General features: G+C 48.3%; 2 protein-coding genes across 17 annotated transcripts in view; one reads left to right on the top strand and one right to left on the bottom strand.

Annotated features, from left to right (window-relative positions):
* ATP2C2 (ATPase secretory pathway Ca2+ transporting 2) overlaps positions 1 to 8427 on the top strand; it is a 90291-nt gene extending 81864 nt beyond the window's left edge. For 5 of the 8 annotated variants that reach the window (XM_033844286.2, XM_033844285.2, XM_073796406.1 and 2 more), the window contains 7 exons: positions 68 to 118; positions 1871 to 2037; positions 2484 to 2552; positions 2629 to 2745; positions 3947 to 4094; positions 6261 to 6359; positions 6447 to 8427. In XM_033844286.2, the coding sequence (XP_033700177.1) occupies positions 68 to 118; positions 1871 to 2037; positions 2484 to 2552; positions 2629 to 2745; positions 3947 to 4094; positions 6261 to 6359; positions 6447 to 6734 (939 nt within the window). In that variant the 3' untranslated portion in view covers positions 6735 to 8427. Of the gene's footprint in view, positions 1 to 67; positions 119 to 1870; positions 4095 to 6260; positions 6360 to 6446 lie in introns of those variants that run through there. The other 3 variants (XM_033844284.2, XR_012328137.1, XM_073796407.1) reach the window with 3 other exon arrangements.
* Positions 1 to 22894, bottom strand: part of MEAK7 (MTOR associated protein, eak-7 homolog) — a 101730-nt gene that overhangs the window by 14050 nt on the left and 64786 nt on the right. For 5 of the 9 annotated variants that reach the window (XM_033844291.2, XM_073796409.1, XM_073796408.1 and 2 more), the window contains 2 exons: positions 22670 to 22849; positions 19243 to 22232 (listed from right to left, as the gene is read on the bottom strand). In XM_033844291.2, the coding sequence (XP_033700182.1) occupies positions 22119 to 22232; positions 22670 to 22849 (294 nt within the window). In that variant the 3' untranslated portion in view covers positions 19243 to 22118. Of the gene's footprint in view, positions 1 to 6310; positions 6727 to 7002; positions 8379 to 9047; positions 9237 to 16385; positions 22233 to 22669; positions 22850 to 22894 lie in introns of those variants that run through there. The other 4 variants (XR_012328138.1, XR_012328139.1, XM_073796410.1 and 1 more) reach the window with 4 other exon arrangements.

The following is a 22894-nucleotide window of genomic DNA, read 5'->3' as shown; positions in this document are numbered from 1 at the left end:
GGGCACGGGGTGAAGGTGCCACCTCCTCATTCACTGATGCCCGGCCCTCTCCCGTCTCCGTATGCAGGTGTCTGTCTTCTTCAGGACCAGCCCAAAGCACAAACTCAAAATCATCAAGGTCAGTTGTGTGCCTCTCTGGTCCCTCAGGGCACAGCCCAGGGCGGTGGCGGCTCTGCTCACAAGGTGAGCCCAGCGGTGGCCGCCTCCTCTGCACTGGCCTCTGGGGAGGGGAGAACTGGGGGCCCCATGCCACGTGTACCAAAAGCGGGGAGCGAGAATTGGGTGGTGCAAAGGGAGAAGCGCAGAGGCCAGCCTTCGTTAGTCGGGTGCTCCTTGGCGTATTCCTGTTATTTAACTCCAGGCCTTAGTTTCCTCATCTGTAAAATGGGGATAATATGAATGACAGAATGACACCAGCTAATTCACAAGGCAGGAGAGGACGAAACGAAGCCAGGGGGCTTTCCTGGCTGTCCAGTGGTTAAGGCTCCACACTTCCAATGTAGCGGGTGCGGGTTCAATCCCTGGTCAGGGAACTACGATCCCACATGGGATCGGCCAAAAAAAAAAAAAGAAAGAAACGAAGCTGGGCCTGTGAAGCCCTTGGCCGCCGCCTGGCCCACCGCAGGTGCCTTCTGATGGCGCATCAAAAACGAAACGACTAGAACGAGAGACTCCTGTGTGGTTCCCACACGTGGATGCTTTGAAAAGTTGTTCTTTAACACTTGTGTTTTTTCTTTTGTGTCATTTTGGGGTTTTTTAGTTCTACAGAGTAAATCTCTGTGCCAGTCATTCCTCAAAGAAAATATTAATCCTTATTGGGTACCACATGGATTCAGGGGACGAGCTGATTATTATTAATGGTTGTTGACTGAAAAAGAAAGCACACCGTGAGAGTTGTGAGTTAAGTTTTATTGGGGGCAAAATGAGGACTACAGGGTTTCCCTGAAGGTGGCGCAGTGGTTGAGAGTCCGCCTGCCGATGCAGGGGACACGGGTTCGTGCCCCGGTCTGGGAGGATCCCACATGCCGCGGAGCGGCTGGGCCCGTGAGCCATGGCCGCTGAGCCTGCGCGTCCGGAGCCTGTGCTCCTCCGCAACGGGAGAGGCCACGGCAGTGAGAGGCCCGCGTACTGCAAAAAAAAAAAAAAAGAGAACTACAGCTGGGGAGACAGCGTCTCAGCTCTGAGGGTCTCTGAGGGGCCACTCCGAAGAGGTAGGGGTGGGGTATGTATGTGACTCCAGTGAAGGCGGTACCAGCAGGCATGCACGTGCTTTGGCAGAAGGCCGCTCCTGGCCACGAGGAGCAGACGTCTCTGTTAGTGATTTTAGTGCTTTTCTAGATACGAAAAGTTGTACGAATCTGGGCGCATAAAATCTGCTCCTGGAAACAGCTAACCATCTGAGGCTTGTTCTGCCAGTTCTTCCCTCGTTCCCGATCTCCGCCCTGAACCCCTTTCAGCGGGTGTGGAAGGTCAGCGGCTGCAGTGGCCAGTGACTTCGACCTTGTAGAACCAGACGGCAAGCGGTAGTTTTTAGCTGGCGTGGTGACGGATAACACATTCACGCCTGCGCTCGGTGCCGGGCACTGTTCGCTCTGTGTTCTTAGTTTAGGGTTCACAACAGCCCTGATAAGGAGAGACCGTGCTCCCACTCTGCAGATAGAGAAGCTGAGGTTAGGTTCAGGGCTTGCCCAGTGCCCACAGCTCATACGGGGGGAACTGGGATTCAGACCCGGGCCAGCTGACCCCAGTGCCCTCTAGAGAGGGGCCTTTGCCGTGGACCACTCTGTGTGAGAGGCGGGGCAGGAGGAGGGAAGGATCTGGAAGGAAGGTCCTCAGGCTGCAGGCCTCCACTGGCCTCCTCTTTCCAAAGGCTTTGCAGGAGTCGGGGGCGATCGTGGCCATGACGGGGGACGGGGTGAACGACGCGGTCGCCCTGAAGTCGGCGGACATCGGGATTGCCATGGGGCGGACAGGGACGGACGTCAGCAAGGAGGCCGCCAACATGATCCTGGTGGACGACGACTTCTCAGCCATCATGTAATTTGCTCTTTAGGTGTTTCTTTGGTGGCAAAAATGCCTGGGGTGGCAGCCGCCTCCTCTGCTGTGGTGTATATACACGGTGTCCCCAGGCCCACTCCCCCCATGGAAAGCAGGGCCACGGGGGCTCCGTCTCCTTGGTGGGTCACCGAGGGGCAGGGGGCACTTCGGGGGCCTTGGGTGAGGGCTGGGGTCCCAGGGCTCGGACGAGAGAATGGTCTACAGTCTTTGGACAGAAGGGCGATCGTGGCTTGGCGACCAGCCCCCAGTGGCTGAAGGCACCTGTTAGGACATGAGCATATCCTCTACTGGTGATTCCCCGAGAATGCCAGCAAGGAGAATCGTGACCTCTGCTGACACCGTCGCTTCCTTTAGCAGGTGACGGAGCTGGCTGACCCTTCTCTCCCGGCCGCCTTGGTGAATAAATGCTTTCTCCTCTCTTGCAGGAATGCGGTAGAGGAAGGCAAGGGGATTTTTCATAACATCAAGAACTTTGTCCGATTTCAGCTGAGCACGTAAGTCGACGCCGGCGTCCCCCCACGTGCCAGGTCTGGGAGCAGCTCGTGACAGTGCCCTGTGTGTGCCCTGCAGGAGCATCTCGGCCTTGAGCCTCATCACTCTGTCCACCGTGTGCAACCTGCCCAGCCCCCTCAATGCCATGCAGATCCTGTGGATCAACATCATCATGGATGGGCCGCCGGCGCAGAGGTAAGGCAGTGGGCTGGCGGGAGCGTGCAGGGGAGATGGCGAGGGGAATGCACCAGGCGCAGGAGGAGGCGTCTGGTGGGCGGGCAGGGGGACGACCGAACTTTCTGCTCCTCTGCCTGGAATGCTCTCCCTGAGCTACCTGCATGGCTCGAGCCCTCTCTTCATTCAGGTCACTGCCTCCAAGAAGTCCTCCCTGATTTCTCTAGCAGCAGCCTCCTCTCTCCCAGTCGCCTTACCCTGCTTTATTTTTGTCTAGAGGGGACCATATTTCCTTGTTTATCTGGTCATAATTCATCTTCCCTTTAGGACGTCAGCTTCCTGGGGGAAGGCTTTTTTGTTCCCTGTAGGATCCCAGACTCCTATAATGGTGCCTGGCACACACTAGGTGCTCAGGACGTTATTGGCTGGGTGAATGAGGAGGGAGCGTGAGGCTAACGGAATGAATGCTGCAGGAGGAAGGATGGGCTCTGGAGGCAGGGAGGCCGATGTGAGCAAGCAAGGCACCTCCCTGTGTCTGAGCACATAGCAGTGTTGCTCTCGGTGCAGCTGAATTGTTAGTTATTAATCTAATCACCACCAGTGACGGCTTTGCTCCCCCCACGACGCCCAGCGAGAGGGCCACCTCTTATACGTGCTCTCCCTGGGAACGGGGCCGTGAGCAAAGCTGGACCCAGCCGTATCTGCCCAGCATGGGCATCCCCCAGCCTGCTCCCTCCTGGGTGCCCCACACCGTCCACTGCGGGCCTGGCCCCGATCCCGCTGCCTTGGAGTTGGCTGAAGGCAGGACCCCTCAGTTGCTGGGGGGCTCTTCCGTGGGCAGGGCCTGGATCCCATTTCTCCAGGCCAGCGGGGATGAGGCCAGGCCTGAGCTGGGGGCAGGGGTCTCCGAGGTGATGGGGAACAACCGGGCGCCATTCAGGACCACGTGGTCGGCCACAGGCATGGTCTTCTCTCACCGCACTCATGGCTGGGGATGCAGGAGGGCGGGGGAGCTGCCAGGCTGCCGGTGGGGTCCAGGCTGTGGCGGCGGAGCAGAGGACGTGAGGCAGGAGGGGCCGGGACAGCCTGGAGGCACTGCCCACGCCCGTCCAGGCCTTCACTGTGGACCCTTGTGCGTCACTTTGCCGGTGGCCTCGCGCATTTAACCACTGCACGTCTTTTCAGTGGTTTAGTTCAAAGCGTCTGGTTTTGTTCCGAGCAGCTTGGGGGTAGAGCCGGTGGACAGGGACACCCTCAGGCAGCCGCCACGGAACGTCAAGGACGTGATACTCGGCAGAGCCCTCATCCTGAAGATCCTCCTGTCGGCCGCCACCATCATCAGCGGGACCCTCTTCATCTTCTGGAAAGAGGTGGGGGAGTCCTCATGGGCTTGGCCAGCGGGTCTGTGTGGTCGCGGACGCGGGGCAGGGGTGTGGTCCCGGCCCCCAGGGGTGCAGGCGCCGTGGCTGGGGGAGACAAACACACATGCAGGGGAGGGGGCAGCAGAGGGTGGGGAGGGACTGCAAGCTGACGCTGCAGAGGTGGGACCGGGCGGAAGGGAGGTGAGGCCTCACAGGCAGAGAAAAGGCGGCAGGTTTTTTCCTAAACGGGACACAGTGCCTCTCCTGCTTTGTATTATCCCCAGGAAACAATCTGACATCTAGTAAAAGAAACTCCTGTCTTATTCTCAGGAGGTGACTGTTTGGGAGATCTTTTTTTTTTGCGGTACGCGGGCCTGTCACCGCTGCGGCCTCTCCCGTTGTGGAGCGCAGGCTCAGCGGCCATGGCTCACGGGCCCAGCCGCTCCGCGGCACATGGGATCCTCCCGGACCGGGGCACGAACCCGTGTCCCCATCGGCAGGCGGACTCTCAACCACTGCGCCACCAGGGAAGCCCGAGATCTTATTTTTTATTTAATTTTTATTTTATATTGGGGTGGAGTTGATTTACAATGTTGTGTTAGTTTCAGGTGTACAGCAAGGTAATTCAGGTATACATATATACGTATCCATTCTTTTTCAGAATCTTTTTCCTTATAGGTTATTACAGAATACTGAGTTCCCTGTGCTACCCAGTAGGTCCTTGTTGATTATTTACATGTAGTAGTGTGTATAAATTAATCCCAAACTCCCAATCTATCTTCCCTGCCAACGATTCCCCTTTAGTAACCATAAGTTTGTTTTCAAAGTCTGTGAGTCTGTTTTGTAAATAAGTTCATTTGTATCATTTTTTTAGATTCCACATATAAGTGATAGCATATAGTTGTCTTTGGCTTACTTAACTTAGTATGATAAGCTCCAGGTCCATCCATGTTGCTGCAAGGAGCATTATTTCACTCTTTTTTCTGGCTGAGTAATATTCCATTGTGTGTATGTACCACCTCCTCTTTATGCATTCCTCTGTTGATGGACGTTGAGGCTGCATCCATGTTTTGGCTTTTGTAAGTAGTGCTGCTGTGAACATAGGGGTGCAGGTATCTTTTCAAATTATAGCTTTGTCTGGGTAATTCGATTTTTAGTTTTTGAAGGAACCTCCCTACTGTTCTCCATAGTGGCTCTACCAGTTTACATTCCCACCAACAGTGTAGGAAGGTTCCCTTTTCTCCACACCCTCTCCAGCATTTATTGTTGTAGGCTTTTAGATGATGGCCATTCTGACCGGTGTGGGGTGTTCTCTCTTACAGTTTTGGTTTGCATTTCTCTAATAATTAGTGATGTTGAGCATCTTTTTATGCACTTTTTGGCCACCTGTATGTCTTCTCTGGAGAAATGTCTGTTTAGATCTTCTGCCCCTTTTTTGACTGGGTTGTTCTGTTGATATTGAGCTGTATGAGCTGTTTATATATTTTGGAGATTAAGCCCTTGTCAGTTGCCTCGTTTGCAAATATTGTCTCCCATTCTGTGGGTCGTCTTTTATTTTCATTACTCTAGGAGGTGGATCAAAGAAGATATTTCTCTGATTTATGTCCGAGTGTTCTGCCTGTGTTTTCCTCTAGGGGTTTTATAGTGTCTGGCCTTCCATTTAGGTCTTTCATCCATCTGGAGTTTATTTCTGTGTATGGTTAGGGAGTGTTCTAATTTCATTGTCTTCCATGTAGCTGTCCAGTTTTCCCAACACCACTCACTGAAGAGGCTGTCTGTTCTCACTGTAGGGGCTCCTCCTATGCGTCACCTTTCCATGGCCTGCAGGTTCAGACAGCCCCTGTGCTGACATGGCCAGGGAGCTAGAGAGAGAATTAGGCAGGTGATCGTCCAGGCGTTTAAACCCCAGCTCGCCCATGTGCGGGAGGCGGGATGGGGCGCCGGACAGCCCCCAGCTCTGTTTTTCTCAGGTGTTCCCCACACCATCCCCGAGGAGCAGCGGGGCTCTTGCATCCTCAACGGCCCGGAAGGTGGAAGAGGCCCCGCGTTTGTCCAGCGCGTGTGCTCAGCCAGGCGGGAGAGAGAGGCACAGATCTGTCAGCTCTCACACAGGGGTCCTGAGGATGGGGTCCCCGCCTCCCCTGCACCTTCTCACCCTGTGCACTCATGTTCCAGATGCCCGAAGACAAGGCAAGCACCCCACGTACCACAACCATGACCTTCACCTGTTTCGTGCTCTTTGACCTCTTCAACGCCTTGACCTGCCGCTCCCAGGTGAGCCCCCACGGCCCCGGCTCACGCTTTCCCGGCCCGCGTCTCTAGGCGGCTCCTGTGCCCCAACTGTGACCTTCTTCTCCGCAGACCAAGCTGATATCCGAGATCGGCTTCCTCAGGAACCGCACCTTCCTCTACTCTGTTCTCGGGTCTGTCCTGGGGCAGCTAGCGGTGATATACCTGCCGCCCCTGCAGAAGGTCTTCCAGACGGAGAACCTGGGGGCGCTCGGTGAGTGGGAGGGGTCACCCGGGACCGCAGCCGTCCTCGCCGCATGCACGGGGCAGCTGCAGACCTTTCTGGGCCGTGAAGTCCCCGCATGGGGCCTTCCTGTCCCCAAAGGACTGGGCTCGTTCCTGGACATCTGCACTGGGTAGGAGGGGGCGATGTGATGGGGGGAGTGGAGAAGGCGGCAAACACGGGGGTACCTCCTAGGAGTCAAGGGAGGGCACAGGGGTCTCAACGTCCCGGCCCACCCCCTCCCCGCCCCACAGCAGGAGGCTCAGAGCAGGGACGGCGAGGCCCAGGGGCAGCGCCAGGATGGACCACAGTCTAGGCTCAGCCTGTGATGTGCTGCCCCAGCTTAGGAGTGAGTTTACCCTGTTGGGGGTTTTAACAGGGCCTGTGTCACTGGGACCCGCTTACCTGGAGGCAGGAGTGGGCCAGCAAGCACTTCCTGCTGAAAGGACCACATGCGATGACCACAGCTCTCTGGGCCCCAAGCACACATGCCACGTGGGGCACCCCGGGGACTGCCCTGCATCTTCAGCAGGCTTCTCTTCGGAAGCTGCGCCGGGTGGCTTGGCCTCCTGTGCCTGAAACGGTGGTGACGGGGACCAGAAGTGGGAGGAGGGGGCCTGGAGAGCAGCAGTGCAGGGAGAGCACCAGGGTGACCGCCGACCCAGCTTTCCGTCGGCAATCCCAGACCCCACCGGGGAGCCAGAGGGTGAGGGGGCTGGGGAGGCAGCCCCCCAGGGCAGCCTCCAAGGCAGAGCACAGTGCGGGGTACCGCCCAGGATCCTGAAATGCTCAGCAGCGTCCGAGGTGGTGGAGACAAGGGCACTGAAAACCTTTGGGCAAGACTGGGAACCCCCAGCTTCTCCTTCCCCAAAATCTAAAAAGCAGGGTCCCTGAGGGTACGGAGAAAGGAAAAAAACCTAAAAATGTTTTTTTACAGATGTCTCCATCCACTGGGAATTCAGGAAGCTTCCCAAGTCTAAAGGAAGTGCAGGGCCTGTGCCGGACACCATGTCCGTCACGCACCGTTGACAGCAGGGAGCCCAGAAAAGGCTCGGGGAGAATGTAGGGGTCAGAACTAGCCGGAATTGGGCGGGACTGGGAGCCTGAGCTGTGGCCGGGCGTCTGCCCAAGGAAGGGTCTCCTTACAGCTGAGGCTTGCAGCCTGCCCGCCCCCCAGCTCTGAGCTGCCTGCAAAGACCAGCTGGTCCTGGTGGAGCTGGCTCTGCAGCGTTTTGGATGCTGGGCTGGGGAAATCTCTGCCCCATCAGGACAGTGGAAAGTCTGGTCCTCGGCTCCCGGGTCCCGGCCCCTCGCCTCTGTGACTCAGAACGAACCAAGCACGGGGAACTCCGCGGCCCCCTGGGCTCCAGTGCTGGGCAGCACAGGGCTGGGGACCAGAGGGGCCAGCTTGTGCTCTCTGACCTTTTTCCCTCTTCACCTGTTGGCAGATCTATTGCTTTTAACTGGATTGGCCTCCTCCGTGTTCGTTTTGTCAGAGCTCTTCAAACTATGTGAAAAATTCTGCTCCAGAGCCCAGAAAGCCCAGATCCACCAGGAAGATGTATAGTGGACCCCGACCCATGTAAAATTCCCCTAAATCTATATTTTTATGTGACTGTGGCCCTCCCCCTGCCCCGCCTCTTCCGAGAGGTGCTTTCAGGACACCGTGGCGTCAGGTCACTCACCTGGCTATTCCTGGGAAACCGGCGGGGAGCTTGGGCTCAGCCTTGCGTCCATCCACCACTGTGTCCCGCCAGGCCCTGGGACAAACAGTGAAGGACCTGCACAGAAACACCTCACTATTTATTAAATCACAATGATTTTTATTAACCACGTGTGGCTACATATCTGTGCCATAGCTTGACGCCGTGCAGCCCCTGGTAGGATGGGAAGGTGGGGGCGGGGGAGGGGGCAGGACCCAGGCTTCTGGTCGCACTGCCCAACTGAGGCCCCCTCTCCTCAGCCGTAAAAGGGGGCCTTTCGGTATTTTTAATGATGATTATTTTGATGGATTTAATCAGCCCTTTCCTACACGTGGCCGGGTGGGAAACGCACAACCTCATGTTCATGACCACGTATGTGGCAAGAGGCAGTCACATCCTGAACAGCCTAAGCAAAGGCCTCTGCTTTTGAGGCTGAACAAGGCGTGGCCTTGCCCTCCAGAATCAGGAACCGGAATATGTCCCCCCAGCCTGAGGCTTCTTTCCCACTGGCCCCAGGGCTGTTCTTAACACGTGTCCGCCCTTCCAGCTGAAAGATGGCAGAGCGGGGATGTCTGTGGCCAGGCGAAAACCACCACGGAGAACCAGAAATGCAACTCCACCTTTCATGAAATGAGGCCATAGCTATAACGCCCCCCCACCCCCGACGCAGGGCTTTCCAGAGAAATCCAACCAACAGGATGGAGAGGAGAGGAAGAGAAGGACGTTGGTGTTAAGAAGTTGGCTTACGTGACTGTCGGGGCCAGGGAGTCCGACATTTCCAGTGCTGGCCGACAGGCTGGAGACTCAGGAAGGAGTTGGTACGGCAGGGCTCGGGTCTGGGTTCCTTTCTTCTTGGGGACCTCAGTCTTCTAGCCTTCAACTGATTGGATGAGGCCCTCCCACATGATGAAGGTCATCTGCTTCATTCAGAGTCTACTGGTTGAAATGTTAATCACATCTAAAAAATCCCAGAGACATCTAGGCACCATGGCCTAGCCAAACTGACACACGAAAGTGAATCACTACACCCAGCCGCAGGAGCTGTGAGACAGGCTGCCCCGGGTGGTAACACCCAGGCCAGACAGGGTGAAGAAGGTCAAAGTGGACCCCTGAAGCTCCCAGGCAAAGCCCGCATTCCTCCAAAGTAAGATTCACAGCCTCACTAGGCTCCTTGGCCCCCAGTGACAGCAGAGCTGAATGAGGAGACACACACAAAAGCCATCCCCACGAGAAGAGGGGAGGGGCTGGCTGGAGAAGACCCCTTTGGGGCAGGGGTGATACCTGCCCACAGCTACCAACCTTTAGCGATTGCCTAGACGTAAAGCCAAATAACGTCACACACACACAGCCTGCTACGGGGCTTCTCTCTGAGTCAGGGACACTCCCTGCAGCTCCCTCCCTTTTCAGGATTCTTCAGCAAATTGCTGGCCCAAGCAATAGGTTTCTCATTAAAATAATAACTAGGGTCGACTGATACTTGCAATAGAAACAACAAAAAAGTATTCTTAACCCTTACTTATACCATACAGAACAAGCCAGGATAAACTGCAAATGTAAAAGGTAAAACAGTAAAGCTTTTGAAAGAAAAAATAGGGATAGGTAAATTTTTACCAAATGAGACACAAAGAGCTAGCCACTAAGTGTTATATATACAGGATGGACTGGACTGCATGCAAGTGAAGACACTCTTCTCGTCAAGGATGTAATAGAGAGAACAGGACCATTAAGCAGCTTAGCTCCATTTATTTTTATAGAACTCCACCCATCAACAGCAGGGGGCCGTTCACCAAAATAGACAGTAAAGAAAGAGCAGAAAACAATGAAGTCAAAGGCAAAAATAGAAAAAAAAAAATCAAAACCAGTCTTTGAAAAAACTCAATGGAAGTATCAGTCTTGCTAGAGGTTCATCCAAGGAAAAAAAAGATACAAACTACCAATATTAGGAATGAGAGATGGTATACCATACAGATCCCTCAAGATATTCCCAAAATAAAGGAACCCTAAGAACACCTTTATGCACTCAACAAGTTAGATGAAATAAACCAATTCCTTGAAAACCACAAACTACTAAAACTCACTGAAGATGAAATAATACATAATCTGAGTAGTCGTATAACTAGCAAAGACACTGAAGTTATCATTAAAACCATCCCCCGAAAAGGAAATCACCAAAGCCAGATGGTTTCACTGGTAAATTTTACTAAACGTTTGAAGAAATAACAATCCTGCACAATCCCTTCCAGGATATAAGAGGAGGGGACACTTCTCAACTCATTTTATGAAGCCAACATTACCCTGATATCAAAACCATACAGGGCTTCCCTGGTGGCGCAGTGGTTGAGAGTCCGCCTGCCGATGCAGGGGACGCGGGTTCGTGCCCTGGTCCGGGAAGATCCCACGTGACGTGGAGCGGCTGGGCCCGTGAGCCACGGCCGCTGAGCCTGCATGTCCGGAGCCTGTGCTCTGTAACGGGAGAGGCCACAACAGTGAGAGGCCCACGTACGGCAAAAAAAATAATAATAAAAAATTTTAAAAAACCATACAAACACAGTACCATAGACCAACATCCCTCATGAACACAGAGACAAGAATCCTCAATGAAATATTAGCAAATTGGATCCAGCCATATATAAAGAGTACAAGACACCATGAGCAAGTGGGATTAATCCAAAAATGAAAAGCTAGGTCAATATTCAATAATCACTGCAATCCACCATATTAATAATCTAGAGAAGGAAAACCACATGGTCATATCAATTGAAGCAGGAAAAGCATAACATTCAAACCCCATTCATGATAAAAACTCAGTGAACTAGGAATAGAAGGAAACTTCTTGAACCAAATGAAAAGTATCTAGAAAAAATAAAAAACAAAAAACCCTATAGTCAACATCATACTTAATGATGAAAGACTGAATGCTTCCCCCATAACATTAAGAGCAAAGCAAAGATGTCCAGCCTCACCACTCCTATTCAGCATAATACTGGAATTCCTAGTCAGTGCAATACGGCAAGAAAAATTAAAAGGCACTGGAAAAGAGATTTAAAAGGGGAAAATAAAACTGTCCCTATTCACATGACACTGTGTATGCAGAAACTCCCAAGGAATCTAAACACTAAAACCTTTCCAGAACCAATAAGTGAGTCTAGGGAAGCCACAGATACAAGGTTAACAAAAAATCACTGGTATTTCTATATACTAGCAATGAACAATTGGAAACTGAAATTTTAAACATAATACACATTTACAATGAAGCAAATTGAAATACTTAAAGTAACAAAACATGTTTAGGATCTGTTTGTGTGCTGCAAACTACAAAATGCCAATGAAAGAAATCAGAGAAAACCTAAAACAATGGGGAGACATACTGTGTTCATGCCTTGGACGGCTCAATATAGTAAAGATATCAGTTCTCCCTAAATTGGTCTATAGATTTAACACAATTTCTATCAAAATCTCAGCAGGATCTTTTTTTAAGACATAGACAATCTTATTCTAAAATTTATATGAAAAGACAAAGGAACTATCAAATAGCTAAAACAATTCTGAAAAAGAGGCAAAAAGTTGGAAGAAACATATTTCCTGGTTTTAAGACTTACTATATAGCTACAGTAATCAAGACAGGGCAATACTGGTAAAGTAACAGACACACAGATCAATGTCAGAGTAGAGTCCAGAAATAGTCCCACACAAGTATAGCCAATTTATTTTTGACAAAAAGGCAACAGCAATTCAAGGGAGAAAAAATATTCATTTCAACAAATGTGCTGCAACAACTGGACATCCATAGCAAAAAAGAAACTTATACTTTCTACAAAAATTAACCAAAAATGGGCAATAGACCAAACCATAGAAGAAAACAAGAGAGAAAATCTGTGGAATTGAGGATTAGGCGAAGAGTTCTTAGACGTGACACCGAAAGCACTATCCGTAAAAGAAAAGAAAAACTGATAAATTGAATTTCACAACTTTAAAAACTTTTACTCATGAAAGTTACAATTAAGAGAATTTTTTAGAACCTACACACTGAAAACCATTTTCAAATCATATCTAACAAAGGACTTGAGCCAGAATATTTTTTAAATCTCAAAACTTAACAGTTAAATTTTACAAAAAGGGCAGAAGTCTTGAACTGAGTCTTCACCAAAGAGGACATACCCACGATAAGTAAGCACAAGAAAAGATGTTCAACATCATTAACCAGTAGGGAAAGGCAACCTTAACCCACAATGAGATACACTACACACCTATTAAAGTGGCTAAAATAAAATACTGACAATACTAAGTGATGACAAGGATGCACAGCATCTGGAACTCTTATATGTTGCTGATGCGGATGTAAATGCTACAGCCTCTCTGGAGAACATGGCAACATCCTGTAAACTTTAACATACACTTAGCACGTGACCCATCACCTACTCCTAGGTATTGATCCTAAAGATGACTTACCACACAAAAATCTACGCATGAAAGTTCATGGCAGGTTTATTTACAAGAGCCAAATCTTAGAAATAACCCAAATGTCCTTAAGAGGGTGAACAGATAAAGAAACTGGTACAACCATACACTGGAATTCTCCCCAGCAATGAGAAGGAACACGCACAGAACAACTTGGATGGATCTCATGGGTATTATGCTGAGTGACAGTATCCAGTTTTAAAAGGTTACATACTAAATGGTTCCATTTACAGAGATCCCCAAGGTGACAAAATTATAATGATGGAAAATGGATTTGAGGTTGCTAAGGGTAGGATTAAGAGGGTGTGACTGTCGAGGGAGAACCTGAAGGAGTTTGGGGGTGATGGGATAGTTCTGTATCCCAATTGTAGTGGTGGTTTCACTGATCTACACGTGTAATAAAATTTCATATAACTTGTGGCAGGGGTCCCCAAGACTACCCTCAGGCTCAGTGATTCTCTAGAAGGACTCACACGAAGAGGACAACCAGAGGCTCTGTGTTTTGAACCCTCCCAGAATCTTCCCTTTATCTGGTTCTCATTTGTATCCCTTCCCTGTAATAAATATGACCATCAGTATGATAGGTTTCCATGAATTTTTTTTTTTTTTTTTTTAGCAAATTATCCAACCTGAGGGTGGTTTGGGGAATTCCCTGAACTTGCAATTGGTTTCAGAAGCCTTCGGTAGACTTTGCTATCTGGAGGACTGTGCCCTTAACTTCAAGTAGGCCTCAAATCAGGTACTATGGAAAAACTGGTAAAATTCACATAAGGTTTGAGCTGTTTAGTTCATAGTACTGCATTAACTCTGATTTTCTGGTTTTGATCATTTGGTCTGTGGTTATTTAAGATGTTTTCATTGGGGGAAGCTGGGTGCTGGGTACACAGGAACTCTCTGCACTATTTTTACAACTTCTATGTCAATCTAAAATTATTTCAAAATAAAGTTCAAAGAAAAAAAAAGACTCAAATAAATTGAGCAAAAATATACCAGGCAAATGCAGACAACAACACATGCAACAGGGGTGACACTACTAACGTCAGATGAGATTTTAAAAATCCAGGACACAAGCATTCAGTGAGACAAAGAAGGGAATTTAATAAGACATAACCACCACCGAAAATCTAATAGGCCTCGGTATGTACCAACACAACATCCGAATTCATAGAGCACAGTAGAGGAAATTTAGGAAAAACACAGAAACTTCACTAGGAGACTCTTAACTGACCACAAGCAAGGAAATAAATTGACCTCAAAAAGTAGATACAGGTGACCTCACTCATCACTAACCTGCCATGTAAGGACACCACTGAAACCTCGATTGATTCCAGGAAGTAGATGTGATACAATCGACCTCTCTAATCACTGTTCAACAAAACCACAAAAGAGTCTTCCCTGGTGGCACAGTGGTTGGGAGTCCGCCTGCCAATGCGGGGGATACGAGTTCGTGCCCCAGTCCGGGAGGATCCCACATGCCGCGGAGCGGCTGGGCCCGTGAGCCATGGCTGCTGGGCCTGCGCGTCCGGAGCCTGTGCTCCGCGACAGGAGAGGCCACAACAGTGAGAGGCCCACGTACGGCAAAAAAAAAAAAAAAAAAAAAAAAAAAAACCCACAAAAGAAGCTGTGGAGAAATTCTCTAGCACACCAAAATTGTAAAACTCTTGGGCCCAAGAAAAAAATCAAAATGGAACTACAGAAAACCTGGAAGCTCATCACACACACGCCAATCAGAATCTGTAAATGCAATGGTCACGCCGCAAGGTAAAGCAGAGCTCACAGAAAAACAGTAGTAGCCCCATATATTCTCATTTACTCTCTTTTCAGTTAGTCATTTAATAATCAACTCAAAAAATGAAAATGAAAAATAAATATAAAAAAGCAGCAAAAATAATATAAAAACAATATTAACTACAAAACAAAATTGGTAGAACCTAACCTAGGGGAAAAAATGAAAGGAAAACACAGGAAAAATCTACAACTATAAAAAATTTCAAATATTTCAGTCAATCTATGTAAATTAATTTGAAGACTTAAATGATGTGGAAAATTTACTAAGAAATATAAAAAATCATCAAAACTGATCTCAGCAGAGATTTCAGACAACCCAGATGATTAAAAAAAAAAAAAAAGGATAAGGTTATCAATAATTAACCCCCTCCCTCCACCACCAAACCAAGAAATACCAGATGAATTCTACCCAAACTTTAAGGAACTCCTTTCATTTGCATTTTCTAGAACCTGGAAGAAAGAAAGATTCTAAATTTTTTTTGTAAGGCCAGCACAATTTTAAAGCGTGACTTACATAAAATCTGACCAAAACAAAACAAGAAACCACAGACCAACTCATTTATACACACTGCCACAAAAACACTAAACATGGGCCAACTGAATGAACACATTAAGAGTGACAGTTTCGGGCTTCCCTGGTGGTGCAGTGGTTGAGAGTCTGCCTGCCGATGCAGGGGACAAGGGTTGGTGCCCCGGTCTGGGAAGATCCCACATGCCGCGGAGCGGCTAGGCCCGTGAGCCATGGCCGCTGAGCCTGCGCGTCCGGAGCCTGTGCTCCGCAACGGGAGAGGCCACAACAGTGAGAGGCCCGCACACCGTAAAATAAATAAATAAATAAATAAAGGGAAGGACTTCCCTGGTGGCACAGTGGTTAAGAATCCACCTGCCAATGCAAGGGACACGGGTTTGATCCCTGGTCCGGGAAGATCCCACATGTCACAGAGCAACTAAGCCCATGCACCACAACTACTGAGCCCACGCGTCGCAACTACTGAAGCTCATGCGCCCTAGAGCCCGCACACCACAACTACTGAGCCCACGTGCCTAGAGCCCGTGCTCCACAACAAGAGAAGCCACCGCAATAAGAAGCCCACATCAAAGAGTAGCCCCCGCTCGCAGCAACTAGAAAAAGCCACACGCAGCAACGAAAACACAACGCAGCCAAAATAAAATAAAGGCAAAAATTTTTTTCAGACAAAAAGAATCATAATAGCTGCAAACTCCCAGAGAATTCATAGATTATCAGAAACAATGAACAGCAGTAGTTCTCTGTGTGAGGTCCCCAGATCAGCCACAGCAGCATCACCTGGAAATGTATTAGCAATGTAAATTCTCTAGTCCCTCCCCAGAACTACTGAATCAAACTCTGGGAGTGGAGGTCCCCAGTCTGTACTTTAAGAAGCCCCCTAGGTGATTCTGATGCGGGCTCAAGGTCGAGAACCGCTGGATAAAAGAATTCAGTAAGGTAACGGGGTACAACACTATGTAGAAAAATCAAGAGCTTTCCAATGTTCATAGAATCATCAGTTGGGGTGGGGGGGAGGGGGAAGTCCACCCACAGTGCCAGCAATGACAACAAAAATTTACATAGCAAACTGAGATGTTCCTGTTCTTGGAAGAATCAGCATTAGCCAATGTCAGTTCTGCCTACGTTCATCGATACTTAATGCCATCTTGAAAATACTATCCAAAAAGAAAAAGAAAATACTATCAAACTTCTTAGAAGTAGTCAAAGTGCTACCAAAGATCAGACAAAATAAGCAGGCAAGCATTTGAAGGAAAAACAAAACAAAACAAACAAGCAAAAAAACCCAGTAGTAATAAAGGAATAGCTCTTACTCTTTTTTTTTTTTTGCGGTACGCGGTCCTCTCACTGTTGTGGCCTCTCCCTTTGCGGAGCACAGGCTCCGTACGCGCAGGCTCAGTGGCCATGGCTCACGGGCCCAGCTGCTCCGTGGCATGTGGGATCTTCCCGGAAATGGGGCACGAACCCGTGTCACCTGAATCGGCAGGCAGACTCTCAACCACTGCACCACCAGCGAAGCCCAGCTCTTACATCTTTTTATCACAAAACTCTGATAATTAAAACATGAGACAGAAACCTTCAGTGAGAAAGTAGCATTTTAAGTCAGTGGGAAAGAGACACACAGTTTAATATAAAATGTACTGGAATTTATTTGGGGGTAAGATAGAGGTATATTTTAAAATACAGTTTGAGCCAAAGCAATCTTGAGAAAGAAAAACAGAACTGGAGGAATCAGGCCCCATGACTTCAGACTATACTTCAAAGCTACAGTAATCAAAACAGTATGGTACTGGCACAAAAAAACAGAAATGTAGATCAATGGAACAGGATAGAAAGCCCACGCATCTACGGTGAATTAATCTATGACAAAGGAGGCAAGACTATACAATGGAGAAAAGAGAGTCTCTTCAACAAGTGGTGCTGGGAAAACTGGACAGCTACATGTGAAAGAATGAAATTAGAACATTCTCTAACACCATACACAAAAATAAACTCAAAATGAGTTAAAGACCTAAATGTAATACCAGATACTATAAAACTCTTAGAGGAAAACATAGGCAGGACACTCTTTGACATAAATCGCAGCAATATCTTTTGTGATCTGTCTCCTAGAGTAACAGAAATAAAAACAAAAATAAACAAATGGGACCTAATTAAACTCAAAAGCTTTTGCACAGCAAAGGAAACCATAAACAAAATGAAAAGACAACCCACAGAATGGGAAAAAACATTTGCAAACGAAGCAACCGACAAGGGCTTTATCTCTAAAACACAAACAGCTCATGAAGCTCAATATCAAAAACACGAACAACCCAATCAAAAAATGGGCAGAAGACCTAAACAGACATTTCTCCAAAGAAGACATACAAATGGCCAACAGGCACATGAAAAGATGCTCAACATCGCTAATTATTAGAGAGATGCAAATCAAAACTACAATGAGGTAACACCTCACACAGGTCAGAATGGCCATGATCAAAAAGCCTACGAACAATAAATGCTGGAGAGGGTGTGGAGAAAAGGGAACCTTCCTACACTGTTGGTGGGAATGTAAACTGGTAGAGCCACTATGGAGAACAGTATGGAGGTTCCTTAAAACACTAAAAATAGACTTGCTATATGATCCAACAATCGCACTACTGGGCATACATTGGGGAAAACCATAGTTCGGAAGCTATAAACCATAGTTTATAAACCATAGTTCCAATGTTCATTGCAGCACTATTTACAGAAGCCAAGACATGGAAGCAACCTAAGTGTCCATCGACAGAAGAATGGATAAAGAACGTGGTATATATATACAATGGAATATTACTCAGCCATTAAAAAAATGAAATAATGTCATTTGGAGCAACATGGATGGACCTGGAGACTATCATACTAAGTGAAGTAAGCCTGACAGAGAAAGACAAACATCATATGATATCACTTATATGAGGAATCTTTAAAAAATGATACCAATGAATTTATTTACAAAACAGAAACAGACTCACAGACTTTGAAAACAAACTTATGGTTGCCAAAGGGGAAAGGCAATGGGGGGATAAACTGGAAGTTTAGGATTGACATGTACACACTACTATATGTAAAATAGATAACCAACAAGGACCTACTATACAGCACAGGGAACTCTACTCAATATTCTATAATAACATAAATGTGAAAAGAAGTTGGAAAAGAACAGATATATGTATAACCAAATCACTTTGCTGCACACCTGAAACTAATACAACATTGTAAATCAACTATAGTTCAATATAAAATAAAAAAAGTTTTAAAGAGAATCAAAAAAACAAAAAATTAAAATACATTTTGAATGGATCAAAGATTCAGAAGTATAAGTGGAAAGCACAGTAGTAGTAGAAGAAAACACGGTATTTCTTTTTGTTTAATCTCAGAGTGGAGAAAAACTTCCTAAGCAAACCACACATCTCAGAAGCTGGGAAATATGATGACATCAAATGCAAAATTTATGTATGGAAAAATAAAGGCAGACAAACTGGAAAAAACATTTACCACACGCGGCCAATGCCATTTTGCTTAATTCAAAAGAGCACTCTTGGAATTCCCTGGTGCCGCAGTGGTTAAGAATCTGCCTGCCAATGCAGGGGACACAGGTTCGATCCCCGGTCTGGGAAGATCCCACATACCGCGGGGCAACTAAGCCCGTGCGCCACAACTACTGAGCCTGTGCTCTACAGCCCACGAGCCACAACTACACAGCCCGCGTGCCACAGCTACTGAAGCCCACACCTCTAGAGCCCGTGCTCCACAACAAGAGAAGCCCCTGCAACGAAGAGTAGCCCTCGCTCGCCACAACTAGAGAAAGCCTGCGCGTGCAGCAATGAAGACCCAACGCAGCCAAAAATAAATAAAGTTTTTTTTTTTTTAAAAAGAGCACTTTTGCAAACCAATAACACCCACACCCTAGGAAACCAGGTGAGGGATAGGACACACACCGTTCTTGAAAAATGAAGCTCTTCACTGTCATTCATAAGAGAAAAAAAAAATTAGTTTTCAAGCATCCGGTAAACAAAAACTAAATTTTAATATAGTATTGGTGAAAACATGGCAAACAGGCATGCCAGGTCTCAAAAGTAAAAATCTAGCTTGAAAGAGGTTCATTTGTTAATACCTAAATAAAAAAGCACGTACCTTTTGATCCAGCAATTCAGCTTCAAAGAGTTTATTCGCCAGACAAAACCACACCAAGATGTATATAAACGAAATTCATTCCAGTAACAATTAGCTACAAACAGACCGTTCCCCAGCCGGGGATGGCTGACCACCAGAAAGGATGGGGCGTCCATCTCATGGGACATCACATAGACAATGAGAATAAATGGGTAGACAGAGCAATTTCCACCCAAAAAAAGGTGAGGGACACACCAGTGTGTACAACACATTACCTCTTGGGAACAAAATGCTAGAGCGGAGTCAGGAGGAAGACTTAGCTTTCAAGTTACATCCTTTTGTATTTTGACCTTTTTTGCTGTGTATGCATAAGCTAATTTTTTAATTAAAAAAAAATATGGTGTGTCTATCAACAGATGAATGGATAAACATGTGGTGTGCACATATATACGTACATATGAGTATGTGGTGTGTGTGTACATACATATAATGGAATATTACTCAGCCATAAAAAAGAATGAAACTTTGCCATTTGCAGCAACATGGATGGACTTGGAGGGCATTATGCTAAATGAAGTAAGTCAGAGAAAGACAAATCCTGTCTGATATCACTTATATGTGGAATCTAAAAAATACAACAAACTAGTGAATAAAACAAAAAAGAAGCAGATTCACAGATACAGAGACCAAGCTAGTGGTTACCAGTGGGGAGGGGCGATATGGGGGGGGATTATGGGATTATATAAGACCACGTGTGTGAAACCTTTTAAAATTGTAAAGCACTGGAGAATTTAAAGACTCTTTCATTCAATAAAAGAAAAAAATTTCCAGAAAAAAATATGGTGGGGGAGAAAAGTAACAACAGCCATGCTGTACCATGAACAGCGTTTTTTCACCCCTTCCTTCCAGCGCCTATCAGGGGCCCTTATGAGTCTTCACCTCCAGGGAGACCGCTAGTCCTTACAACCTGAATTCTTACTCCCATTTTATCAAAGAACAAACTCATCACATGTTAAAACTAGCATCACGGGTTTCTCAGGCCCAGGAGGAGCGTGGTTCCTCGGGTCCTGTGGCCCCGGGCACAGCTGACACCAAACTGGTCTGTGTGCTCGGGACCACACATGCTGGGGAATCACACGGCTGCCCCACACCCCCTGCGAGGGCCGAACACCCCAGGTGACCAAGCGCCTGGGCTCGGCGCCCAGCTTCCCTCGAGGAGGTGTGCTGTCTTAGGAAACCGTCAGGCCCCCAGGTATGACCTGCACTATTGTTAGAAGAGGCACAAGGCAGAAAACAGGCCGGCAGACACATCCAGCCTCTCTGACAGCCACAGACAGAGGCCGTAGGAAGTGGTCTTCAACGGACCTTTTATTAGCGAGGCATTATTTCATTGCATTTTTCTAAAAAAATATTCTGTAACACACTGAAGACTCGGGGCCTAATTCTTCAGATTACGGTAAGGATATGTGAGGATCCTAGTATCTTGCATCTGCTTCCCATCAATTAAGAAGTCACAAAATGTACCTGAGAAGCTGTTAAAAACTGGCTTTTTATAAGGAAAATCGATCATGACCGAGCGTGCATGTCACTGTCTGAGCACCTCTCTTCCGAAGGCCCATGTGCAAGGCCTTCTGCTCAGGGCTCAGCGCAGAGTTTGACGAGCCTCCCGGTGGAAAATGCAGAGCCTGTGAAATGCAAACAGCTCGGTTTACTACGGCTTATAATCGGGGGCAACTCAGTAACAAGGCAGCATCTCGTCAGATCTGCAGAAGGGCAATGGGTAGCAAAGGGCAAAGCTCCGCTGAGCAGGATTCTCAGTGTCCGGAGATTCTTCAGGCCGCCTCCGAGGGATGCAGGGACTGGAAGGGACACGGCAGCTCTGCCTGAGGTCCAGCCCACCAACATCTGTGCTAGCGCTTCAGGATCACTGTTCGTTTAAAGCAAGTCCATGCTGTCAAAGTACCCAACGTCCCCTCGGGAAGCAGCACGGGGTGGGGGTGATGCTGGGAGGTCAGGAGCCTGGGTCAGTCTAGTTACTCACCACTAATTCCTGCGACAGGCCATACGTGTATTAACAGGAATCTTAGCCTCAGGGCCCCGAATGGCCCCACGTTTAAATTAGTAAGAGAACCACAACTTTGCTTCTCTGTAGACCTCCTGGTTTTCCCATTTGCTCATAGCACAGACTCACTTAACTCATCATTGACTGGGGGATTTTTGCAGAAACTAACGCCTGTGGACGGCGATTTGTTAGGTAAATGAATACTGAAACGTCTCTGGTCAATGATGTTTGGGTAACAAAAGACGTAGTAATATGTCTCTGGCCAGTAATGTGTTAAAAACATCTGAGAAAGGCAGATACTGAACCTTACTGAAGACCTATATCACTGTTATCTTCAAAATCTCCAGCTGTTACCCCCGTTAGTACACTCCTGTGCTTTTTTTTTTTCCAAAATACAAAAATTCCATGTCAGAGGAAGCTGTTCCCCAAAGGGTTGAGATTCCCATCTGAGCACCTCTGCCCTTTACCAGTAGAAATGGGACATCGAGGCTTTTAGCTGGGAGGCCTGTGCAGAGGCCAAGTGACCCTCAGTGAGTGGACCCCCCCCCTCCCCTCCAGCAAGAACTCAAATCCCCAACCACTGCTAATTCCAGTCGGCCTCAAACGTCTCAGCATCGTCTTTGGATTTCATCTGTACAAAACGAGCAAAGTCCAAGAATCAAGCTGGTAATCGGACATATTTCGGGGAGACACACCCACCAATCGATATATAGCATCAAAGGGACTGTACTCTGTTTCAATTAGGCACCTCCAGGACCACCTAGACGTGACCAGCATGCTCTGGATTAAAGTAAACACAGTCTGCAGGCTGTGCTCCAGCTCCAGGAAGGCCCGTGCTGGGGGCTCCGCCTCACTGGTCCTCAGGCACCTCCCGGAGCCCTTCGCTGTGGCGCATCCGCCCGCTGACTTCCAGCAGGGCCTGGGCCGTAGGGTCCACGTCCAGAACGCTCTTGGTGTTCTTGGCCTTGGGAAGAAGGGAAGGATGGGTGTGTTCAGTGACCAAAACCAGGCAGTGACGTCCTGCTGCTGTCAAGTTTATCAGAGGGGAATTTCCTACTGTCGCCACAAGGGAAATGTGGTAGAGGCTCTCCCCCGAGCCCCACTGAGTCCCCCCGCCCCGGGACGCCATCGTTGGGAGGTGACAAGACACAGGGGCCCCAACGGTGACTCATCGTCAAACCCTGGAACTAGAAGGAACCCCAGACCCTCCTCATCTTGCAGACAAGTCCCCACCCCCCCCGGGATCCCACCTCCCTGGGGTGGTTCTTTCTACTAAACTTCCACCCACTGGCATCCCTCTGGCCAGCAACGGCTGCTGGAAACAAACTGGAATAAACCATCTCCAGATGGAGGAGTAAAAGGGACAAAGCCGAGAAAGGGGAGAAACGCCCCCATGCTCACCAGCTGTGTCACCGAAGCATCTCCCACCGCCCACACCTCCATCTTCTCGAACCGGAAGTCCTCCTGGGCCGAGAGCTGAGGGCTGTTGTACGTGGTGCATGTGGGCTTGGCCTTGCTGTGTCCTTTCCCGAAATCGACATCGATCCACAGGCCAAAATAATTGTGCTGCCCTCCCATGCCCTGCGGAGGGAGGGGCATAGCACCGCCTCGGTCTGGAGCACCAGA

The sequence above is a fragment of the Tursiops truncatus genome, chromosome 19 (genome assembly GCF_011762595.2).
Source record: "Tursiops truncatus isolate mTurTru1 chromosome 19, mTurTru1.mat.Y, whole genome shotgun sequence".
In the NCBI taxonomy this organism is placed as follows: Eukaryota; Metazoa; Chordata; class Mammalia; order Artiodactyla; family Delphinidae; genus Tursiops; species Tursiops truncatus.
Note: the sequence above shows the minus strand (reverse complement) of the source record. Positions and strands in the feature narration are given on the sequence as shown.